The 11492-nt window shown below is 32.9% G+C and overlaps 1 protein-coding gene across 1 annotated transcript; it reads right to left on the reverse strand.

Moving 5' to 3' along the window:
• LOC109344330 (pre-mRNA-splicing factor SYF1-like) lies at positions 4401 to 10893 on the reverse strand. Its single transcript, XM_019583069.1, has 5 exons — positions 9258 to 10893; positions 8940 to 9124; positions 8675 to 8845; positions 5129 to 5581; positions 4401 to 5034 (listed from the first exon to the last, which is right to left on the reverse strand). The coding sequence occupies exons 1-5, from the start codon at positions 10765 to 10767 to the stop codon at positions 4600 to 4602; spliced, it is 2754 nt and encodes a 917-aa protein (XP_019438614.1). The 5' UTR covers positions 10768 to 10893; the 3' UTR covers positions 4401 to 4599.

Below are 11492 nucleotides of genomic sequence, written 5' to 3' on the forward strand. Positions count from 1 at the left end.
TGTTAGTTACATTTTAGAAGCCAAAATTATTAGGCATGATTGTCTTTGAATATCTTTTATTCCGTTATCTAAAAATTAAATAATTGTTCTCAAAATTAGTTTTGTGATTTAATTTTTCATTGTGTTTTTGGATTAATTTCTATTTAATATTTAATAGGATGTGAAAATCAAAATATTAAAGCAATTTGATTTGATTGTGATAATTAATTTGTTTGATTTATATTTTGATTAAATTATTTATATTTCCCTAATTTTAAGCTATGTTTATTATTGATATAAATTTTCCGTAAATAATAAATTGTCGAAATATTAATATTTAATTCAATTTATATTCAATTTGTTGTTTGAATTTATGAATCAGTTACAAAAATGATATATAAATTTGCAGTATTATATTTAATGAATTTATGGAATATTAATTGAGTAATATCTACTTATTAATGTTTTACATCATTTCTGACAATTTATTTATATTTGAAATCATTAATCTATAATTTATTCCGATTTATTGAATTGCATAACGTGCATGATTAATTGAGCATATGACACAATTATTTAACATTAGAAATTTAATGCACAATTATAATTATATTGATAGATAAATAATTATATTTTTAATGTCATAAATAAATATAACTCAAATTTTATGGATCAATTATAAAAATGACATTATACACAATTAATCAACTAAGTTAAACGATAAAATATAATAAGATGATGATACAATAAATTAACTCTATAATGTATATGATTTATTTAAAAATAAAAGGAATACGATTACTTATGTAATATTAAAATATAACGTTACTATAGCAATATTAAAATAATAATAATATGAATCATAACATATTGTTTGTAGTTATTTTAGAGTCAAATAATAATATTTATTTTTAGACTAATCTTATTTTAGAATCAAATAATAATGAAATTATAAATTTATTGATGATTTTTTGATTAATAGGATAGTACTAACTATATCGTCTTATGTATGTGTAAAAACAATGTTGAGAAAGTCGAGCAAGATGTTAAACCAGAAGAGGTCTCATATTAAGTTTATCTGATTTAAACAGTTAAACTGTATAGTTTGACTGTATGATTTTATATATAATTAATAATTTTTAACAATATGGATGCATTGGTAACATATATGGTTTTAACAATGCGAATGCACGAGCAACATATATATCCTTAATCATAAATGCACATGTAATATGTGTTCTTAATCATGCGGGCCAGTTGATTTATCAAAAATCTCTTTTTTCTCCCTGCGTTTCAGCGTTTGTCATTCTTAGGTTTGAAATAGCTTTCCAACAGTGAAAACAAAAACTTGCACAGGCAAGGGATCCATTTGATGTCACACAGATTGTACCACTACATGTGTCATCCATTATAATTAATTATAAAAATAATTAATTATTAACTTTTTAACTTAAATATTTTTTTTAACCAATCACAAACTGATAGCACATGCAATGACACAAGTGCATGCGCATGTAGCAAACATCCATTTCCTTCAACTATCTTTATATGAAAACCATAATATACCTTTTTTTCCTATCACTTTTCCACTTAACCTAAGCAACCCAATATTTTCATCATCATAACCAACATCATAATTTTGACATCAACATACCATGAAAATCCTCAACAAACTACTTTGACCCTTCCCATCCAACCTTTTTCAGTACGCACTGTTTTAAATTTGCTTGAGGATAATGTGATTATAATCCTTTCGGTTACTATGATGTGGATTGCAACATTGAATTATTTGAAATTCACATATAATGCGAAAAAAATAAAAATTAAGGTCAGACAAGTCTTCAGGTATGTGACTGAGTATAGATACAAAAAATAATATGATGAATATTAAGTAAGAAATAAACATTACTCATACTATTTTCGCTCCTTATTTATACTGCATATTTGAAAATCAACATTCTATAAATATACAATATTGAGTATATAAAGTCATATAATTAATGATTATTTCTTTTCTTCCTACATCATTTCCTTGTTCAAAATATGAGGCTGCACCCAACTATTATATTGTTTAAAAAAGCATTATCTGTAAAAATCTCGAGTCTTAGCTTGATCAATATTACATCATATCTTAGACATTATAAAATTATTTTTTAATGAAGTGTACGATCCGCACTTAAGTTTTTGCACTTATTTAAACAAACATTTTGACATGTTTTCTTGAAGGGGTTGCATAAAGAAATGGGACGGTGTAGAATTTATTATAATTGTGAGAAAATGTAACTGATATATTATAATATTATCGTAGAAATTCTTAAAATTACAATAATATGATCACAATAGGTGTGAGTATGACATCCATCTCTTTGATGAAGTAACCGGCATTACATTATTTAAAAAATGAGAAAAAAATTAATACATTAATAGTTTTAGAGTTTTTTACATTGTCATTGTATCGTCTATCATTCTTTTGTAATTATCATTGATTCTTAAATAAAATTAAAATAATATAATGAATGATAGATGATTCACTAATATGTATCATTTTTTACCATATTAGCACACAAATATTATACTCTTAAAAAAATTTTAAGAAAAAATGATGATACATAAATTCATATTAGTCATTATTAATTCTTCAAAAAAGTGATCAAAATAAATTGTAAATAATGTACATAAATTTTTATAAATATATAAATATTGTATTCAATTTTTGTAAGCCCATCAAAGTTGGCAATTTAGTGGCTATCTTGTTTGTCTCAGAAATTGAGCCGAATCGACCTCTCAAATTCTTGGATGTGACATATATATCCAAAATGGTATTGCTAGTGGAGTAAGATAATGACACTATACCTACCTAAACAGCTACACCTGCTTCGTTGTTCATTATATACTTTATCTACAACCATTTTATTCTTCCAACTAATTATGAATGACCAATGAGCTTTTTGTCAATTCCTCATACATACAAGAATCAATCAATTATACTATATTTATGGATTGGGTTTTCGAAGGTAAAAAATAAAAAAGAAAGACTTCAACCTTATACCTTATACAAGAATCAATCAATTATACAATTATCTTGTTGGTATTTGTGAGATGAGTTTGAAGAGTTATATTTTTTTCCTTCTCATCCAAAATTTAATTAATTCGACTGACCCATAAGATATATGATTTAATATATATACATTAATAGTGTATGTGTTTTTACATTGTCAGCAAATTATCCAGCATTATTTTATTAGCTATTATTGACTTTCAAACAACAGTAATATAAATTAATAAATTAGTGATGAATGATATGCCGATAGTGTAAAAAACTGTGAATGATTTTAAACTCTAAGATATATAGTTTCATCAATGTGGGTTTTCATTAACAACAACAGGGCTCACTAACTGAACCAGGGGGCAATTAAAACTGCACGTGATGGATGACTAAAGGCACATAATTTTATTAATTCTAACTCTATATTTTGTAAATACTTATTTTTATGTGATGTGCAACGTAACGTTGAAAAATATTTTCAGGCACGGCACCAAAATATGATATAAGGCATATCAAAGATATAGTCCTAAAGAACTTATCCACGCACCGCCACAGTTCCTCAAGATTCAGCAGCCTAAGATAAAAGGGGTGAAGATACAATAAGAACACAATATGAATATTGTGTGCCCAAGAAAAAAACAGTACTAGTTGTTTTTTTAGTTTTTTCTATTTATTTTAAAGTGCAGCAACTACACTTTGATTTAAAACGACTGAAGCATGTATCATTTGCATCACATACTAACCAAACTTCTTTTGAAATGGTACCAAAAATAAATAGACGATTAAGCTAAAGGGTTTCATAAGAACCTATGTACAATATAATGGTTCACAAAGCAAAATCTAAATTTGAAGCCCAATGCACAATTCTTTTGTTTAATTTCACATGCACAAGGCCGAATGCCTTTATATAGTAGTCTTTTACAATCAGCAACAATTCAAAAATTAATTTAGTATTATTAAAACAATAATGTAATAAATTAAATTAAACATACTGATGATTTTGAAATAATTAAAATAATAATTTCTCGACTTATTTCAAAATATTTAAAATGAATATAAGACAGTATCTAGGTTAACATCTCAACCTTTTCTAGGTGGTTAGATCGTTTAGGATTTGTATAGGAGTTGAGTTTTGGAAAGGAATGAAGGAAAAGAAAAGGTTTCTAAGCCATCTCACTGATATTTCATGACTCTCAAGTCTTGTTTTTCTCTTCATCTCCTTCAAACTCAATTCACGAACGGACCATTATGGAGCATCATATTTTTAAAGGAATTAAACTTGAACTACTACTAGCCTTGGGACAGGCAAGATATTCCAATCAACCATACTAGACCCAAATGAAGGCATGTGAGGTCTTTGAGTAGGGAAAGGTGGTAATGTTACAAGACTACACAATCATAGCCCCATGCTTGAAAGGGAATAGAGGTACACTTGACTACAGTTTTCTGTAAGATATACAAGTCCAAAATAAAGTTAATAAACTCTAGTTAGGTTGACGTTAGTACATAGTATAAAACATCAAAACTAATTTCACTAATATCAAAATTTGAACCTAACTTCTTTGACCCAACATTTAATTTCGTTTCATCCTCTTTATTCTCTCAAGAGCACCAAGCTTAGTGTCATTAGCTCCATCCACTTCCCCATTGTTCTCATTTTCGTCTCTCTTTCGAATCAAATCACCAAAAACAGCATCAGGGACATCTTTTTGTGCAATTTCAATCTTATCATCATCATCATCATCAGAGTCACTTTCATCTGGTAATTCAATATCCTCGTGATTTCCACTTGTTTTTATCCCTTTATCAGACTGTGATTCCACTCCGGCGCTCACAAACCCGACCTTTCTATCTTTTGTCACTGAATTGTTAACTGCTGGGGCTAATTGCCTTTCCAAAGCAGCCATTTCATCCTCAGGGACCCCAGCCTCTTTCAATTTGTCTTTGGCATCATCCAGATTTACGGTTTGATCCTTTTGCATTAGATATTCGGGTAAAATAAAATGTGTCTGGAAAAACAATAGAAGTATGATTAGAATACATGCAAGATATCAAGGTTACAGGCTGAAAGGGGGGAGTGACAATATGAAGAGACTGAAGTACCTGGCTGTAGCTTGCAGAGACACTCCGCTTAATACGAAGCATTTCTCTGAAGGTATCTTCATTTCCGTGCTGAACCTCAAACTCATGCCACTTGTTCCAAAATTCTGGATCAGACCGTGGATCTGCAAACTGAGAGGCAAACACATATATTCCACGGGCCCGATCAATTTCTCCCAAGCTTTTTTCTAGCTCAGCATACTTCAAACACATAGTTTTGACATCCTTGTCTGGAAGACCAGATTCAATTGCCTGCTCATAGATCTCCCTAGTTCTGGGTACACCAAATATCTCAGCTGCGCGAGCAATATATATTTCATACATGCTTAACTTCTCATTGTTAGGGACTGCCTTGGTTGCTTGATCGTAAACCTTCATAGCTCGCTTTGCTAGTCCATAGTCCTCCTCCAGCTTAGCATATTGCAAATAGAGAGGTTTCACTTGATCAGCAGGTGTCTGTTTCAGAAGCATGCACCCAAAAGACAGAGTTAATATCATAATACATTATCAGCATTCAAATGTTATACTGGACACAAACAAGCATATCATTAGAAATAAAGTGTCACCAAATAATGCAATTAAATAAGAAAAATACTTGTTATATATGATCTATGACAAACTAGATGAATTTTAAATAAAGTGCAAGTTCGGGGGCAGTACATAATCATAGTATATTACTCAGTTAATCTAGTGAATTTAAGACTTCGCAAAAAAAATTCATAGTATAATACTTCTACAAATTATACAAAATAGGGGCAGTACATGATAGTATCACATTCATAGAAAGGTTAATTCACATACACTTGTCAAAACCCAAAATCATCATGCTTTACCTCAATATATTACAAACTTTCACTTGCATCATCCTGCCCTATGATTAATTCACATACACTTGGCACCCCATGATTAGAATGACAAGTCTTGGACTTATCCAAGTGAAGGATTAAGTTATTGGGTTCACAATAGTACTTGGCATCATCAAAATCAAAGATGAATATGAAACGTTTGTATTTCACCTCGGAGGATAGAATGATGCAAAGATGTGAAGGAACAAGGGACATTGGCCACCTGCAGCCGTGTTGGTCTATGGACCATGGTACACAGTAGTGTACTCATACACGGCCTGGCCGTGTCTGGGCCAACTGTCACATAATTCTTTGTAGTTTTCCAAATTTTTGTAATTTCCAATTTTAGATAAGTGGTTCTGGAAGTTCCTACCATGAACCACACGTTTTTAATTTGATTGTTTTGCCTTTTCCACTTTGCCTCTTCATTATCGAAAGGCACTTAGTGGGGGGAAAGGCATTAATTAATGGCTTCTTAGGAGTTGTGATTTCATTTAAGGGGGTTGTCTTCTTGTCTAGGCCAGCTGCCCATATATGTAACTGAACTTTTTTGAATCAATAGAACATGAACAACCTTGTTTAGAACTTGTGCGTAGTATATAGTGTGAGAGTGATTCTCATTGATTTCTAGTTGAACCAAGAACTTACCAACAAGCTTTCCTTGTGGCATTCCAAACTAGAACTTATCAAAAGATCCTTCTCGTGTGGCGGTCTAAGGGCTTACCACTCCCGCTGAGTGTGGCGCCCCTCATTTCCATTTCTTATCTCTTTCATTTCCCTTTATTCTACCATTTTCGTTTTCCTTCATAGCCATGGAAATAAATCACCATAAAGTTTGTTGGTTGTATTTCTTTTCTTCATGAATTTTTACCATCATTGGAACATAAAGAAGAAGCCATTAGTTTTTATTACTAATCCATATCCTAGCACCTCAATGGCTCAATCCAAAACACTCCACAAAGACTTGTCTTGTTTCTGTTTTCCAACTGAATAATGATCGGAAGCATCTTTGTCCTCATAGAGCTATAAAAATCAACTCTCTTTACATTCTCAAGTTTCAACAAGTGAAGAAAGCCAAGCATTGGTCAAGTGGTCAGTGTTCTTTTCAAAAGACAAGGCAGCAAACATTTTTATGCTTTGTTTGATTTAGGGAAGAAAATAGAAAGAGAGATGATAGAAAGAAAATTGTGAGAAATGGGGTAGATTTTAAGGGTTTCCGGTACAGGGAAAATATGAAAGAAAGTTTTTCTTCGATAGACACTTATGTCCCAATTAAAAATAATGAATTGTGAATGGGTGTAAGGTTTTTCTACAAAAGTGGAGAACAAATGCTCTCCACCACCCCCACCACCCCCACCCACATTTTGTTTCTCTCTTCTTTATTTCTCTCCTACCAAATAAAGAGAGTTTCCCCCTTCTCCTTTATTTTTTTCTCCCCTGTTTAACCTAACAAAGTGTAAATTATCAATGTAGTTAACTGTTCCTGCAAAGATATTCCACCAAAGCATTGACTGCTAAACAATTTAACTGATTTGATATGCAAACACTACTTCCAGGGGCATAAATACAACAGATGACTGCAAGAGTATAAAAGAAATTGGCTTTAAAAAGAAAAATGGGTCTACTTTAAAATCTCCATCTTTTTTCCTCTACCTTATGCTATGTTTCGTTTATTCAAGGGTTAATCATGTTCAACTGATCCTATGACAACCAAACAATTCCTGGACCAGGTCCAGAGTCAATGGGGGAGTATAGAATCAGATGGCTCAATCAAGTCCTGTTTGGGTTAACCTCTATCTATTACTTCAACTTTCAGTCATTCTGAAACATTGTGAAGGCTCCAATCCTATCAAGCACAAAGATTATACGGTAATAACCAAGCCGTACCCCCACTTTCTGGGAGAGCTGCATGGATCTAATGGTGCCTATGCACTCTACTAAAACACATTTTCAGAAGGTCCAACCACAAAGATCATACATTCATACCATTCCTAAAAACTCCACCAACAATTTTCCTAATGCAAAACCTTTCATTCTTTATAATAGACTTATCCAAGGACTCAAACATAGTAAACTTAATTCTAATGTCCTCCTTTTATACCTACATCCAGAATATAATGAAAATGACCCTAACTACAGGTTAAAACCCATGTTTAAACCAACCAGTGTCCGTCTCCTCCTAATGCAACCTTTTCATGGCAACCAATTTGATCAGCTAAATAATGGTAAGATCATTCATCTCAAATTGCAGAGTGACCTTCAAACGCTAAAGGGGTATTTTACCAGATGGTATTACAATATTGAAATATACTCTTCAACTGGTGGGACAAGTATATTCAAAGTTTCACCCTAAGCCTTATAATATGATATAAGCCTAAGTGCATTAAATAATTCATGCTACTGAAAGTATGTACCAGTATTAATCTATGTTGACTCATCAACTTTAATGTTTCATGTAAAAATAACTAATATTTTACAGGTTCAGCATAGTAATGAAAATTACAAGGCTAAAAAGGACAAAATACTATGCTCAAACAGACCGATGTTGATGGATCGTTCAAGAAAATATCATAGGAATGACCGAATGAGATTGATCTATATTTGAAATACTTGAATATATTCTTGGTCTGGGATCATTAACATAAAACATGTCATTAAAAATGCTTCAAGAACACTTAGATTCGAGCAAAAAACATGTGCTTACCGTTTCAACCGCATTCTCAAATAGCTCTCTTGCTCTCTCTAATTTTGTCTTTCCATATCTCTTCACAAATTTAGACAGGTATGTCACCCATATGTCTTTAACATGTGGGTACTTAAATATCTTCACTCCTCTTTCATAAACTTTAAAAGCATCTTCAAAGTATTTATGCTCCTGCATAAACCAATGTAAGATTGTCAATCAGCTAAAACCAGTAGTAGTGAATTACAAAGGAATATTATACTAAAACATGACAATTGCTCCATACCTCCAGAAAGTATGCATAGTTGATAATTATTTGGGGTGTGGCTATTCGTAAATCCAATATCCGCTCATAAACAGCTCGAGTAGACTCCAAAGTACCCAGGCTTTCCTCCAAATCAACATAGAAAGTCCACAATCTCAAAGATTTATGCAGCTTCATCTGAACTGGTTCATTCCCATCAGCAGCCACTAAAATTAAAACACAAGCCAAAACCCAAAGTTAGTTCACTTCCCCAACAAACACGACACATTAAAGTAAAAAATTACAGCGTATTTGGAAAATGAAAAAACATGAACATGGTCAAGGTCAATTTAAAAATACCTTTTCGCTTGACCTCAACTGATGGCTCTGCTGTAGCCCGCCTCATAAGCTCCAGCGCTCCTCTGAAATTCTGATGTCTCAACTCCATTTCTGCCCACTCACACCAGATACTAGCAAGATTATCCACAGTTTTGTAGTTCACTTGAACTGCCTTGTCAAATATGACCCGAGCATTCACAAGATCATCATGATGCTCATACAGTTTAGCAAATGCAACCCACAAAGTATGAGGCTTTCCCACTGCTTTCATGGGATCAATTGTCCTTACTGCTTCCGTGTAAGTCAGTATCTGTTTGGCAGGATTACCATCGAAAAGCTTCACCCTACGGTGCCACTGTTCTACATTATGAGGATTTTGGCGCAAAAGCACACTATTAGCCAACTCTGGCCTCCTATCCATAAGATAATCCAACCGAGCCAATCTCAAGTCAATATCATTTTTCTCGTTCAACCAAAACCCATGTAAAATCTTCTTCTCAAACTCATCCTCCCATGATTTTTCTTTAAAACGAATATCTTCTTCATCCCCCTCCTTAACATCATTTTCTTGCTCAGCTTCTTCTTCTTCCTCGTCATCATCACTCAGATCAATCTCCTCCATCTTGTAAGCAAGCATGCTCTCTTCAAACTGCGTGTAAGAATCAAAGATAACGCTAAAATCCCTCACAGTAATGACAGTACACATACCCTCCTCAAACACATCCCTCGCCTTCTCATGCAAACCCCTCCTAATATAATACTCAGCCAAAGAAGTCCAGAGCCGACCAACCTCATCGGTGAACTTCCTTATCCCACCCCTAATAATGGCATCCACATTCAACCCGGACACCTCATTCGCATGCCTAGTCAACAAATCACACAACTCTAACCACAGCCTATGTTTCGTCTTCCCCTTAATTGAATAAAACCGGTCATCATTCAAAACAGACGCTAACCTCTCAGCAGCCTCTTGCCACAAACTAGAATTAACCAAAAACTCAATAAAATCCTCAATATGAGAAGGATCATACTTCAAATACCTTCGATAAACCCTCAACGACGTTTCGATCGGAATACCCTTCTGGCTCACGAAAACAAGATAAGGGTCCCAAATTCGATCATGCTGCGTCACCGGGAGTGCACATAACGCCCTATCAAATGTCCTCCTCGCTCTCATAACCAATTTCTGTTCTGTTAGGGTTTGAAGATACATAATCCAAACCCTAGGCATCTTATGCATCGTAACGAGAGCACGCTCGAACGTGTTGTTGAGAGTATCGTAGTGAGAGTGAGTAATTGGAAGGTTTCGAACGAGATCGAGGCGTTCACGAAGGTAAGCGTGCCAAAGCTTGTAACTACCAGGGAGAGCTTTGAGGGCACGTTCGTAAATTACGAAACGTTTCTTGAATGGAGATTCGGAACGAGCAATGAGGTAGCGCCACCATAGTTTGAGGCTGAAAGGGTTTCGGAGAAGTTCTTCTTCGTAGAGGAGATCGTCTTGGGAGGGGTACAGTTCTTGTGAAATCGACATCTATGAGTTTCGAAACTGTGAATTTTGGTTTTGATTTTGAATTATGAATCTGGATTTCGATCCAATATGTAAAACCCTAATCGGAGAAGAGGACTTCGCCACGTATTTTTGGATCATGTGAATTTTGTTATACATAAAATCTATGCAGTGTCACAATAAGGTTTTTTTACATCATCCGCTATAGTATTTAACATATCAATAAGAGACACCGGTGATGAATCTAGGATCCGGAGACAGTAACATAAATTAAAATTAAAATAATAAATATCACCAATTAGAAATGAAAATACTGATATTAAAATTATAAATTTTAAATATATTCAATCAAATAAAGTATATATTTCATAACTAATCACTATGTGATTTCACATTTTAAAATTTTGAAAGATATTTATTTCGTTGTCAATGTTGTTGAACATTTTTTCACTAAATATAAGTTACTAGATAGTTATTCATTCATGCATCTTCCATTCGATTAGACACTCTATTTTTTACAATTTTCATAGTTGAAAAAACTATTTTTAAAATTATATTGTTAACTTCAAAAGAAGATAAGTTAATGGGAAACAATGTGTAAGTCTCAAGTTGTCTTAAGATTATTTATTCATTTCAATGAAGCATATTCGATAGTGTTATGCATATCAATGATGTAAGTCTCAAGTTGTTTATCAAACATCATAAAATCAGTTGAACAAGAAAATCATGTTGATAAAACTTTACAAATT

The sequence above is a fragment of the Lupinus angustifolius genome, chromosome LG03 (genome assembly GCF_001865875.1).
Source record: "Lupinus angustifolius cultivar Tanjil chromosome LG03, LupAngTanjil_v1.0, whole genome shotgun sequence".
Taxonomy (NCBI): domain Eukaryota; kingdom Viridiplantae; phylum Streptophyta; class Magnoliopsida; order Fabales; family Fabaceae; genus Lupinus; species Lupinus angustifolius.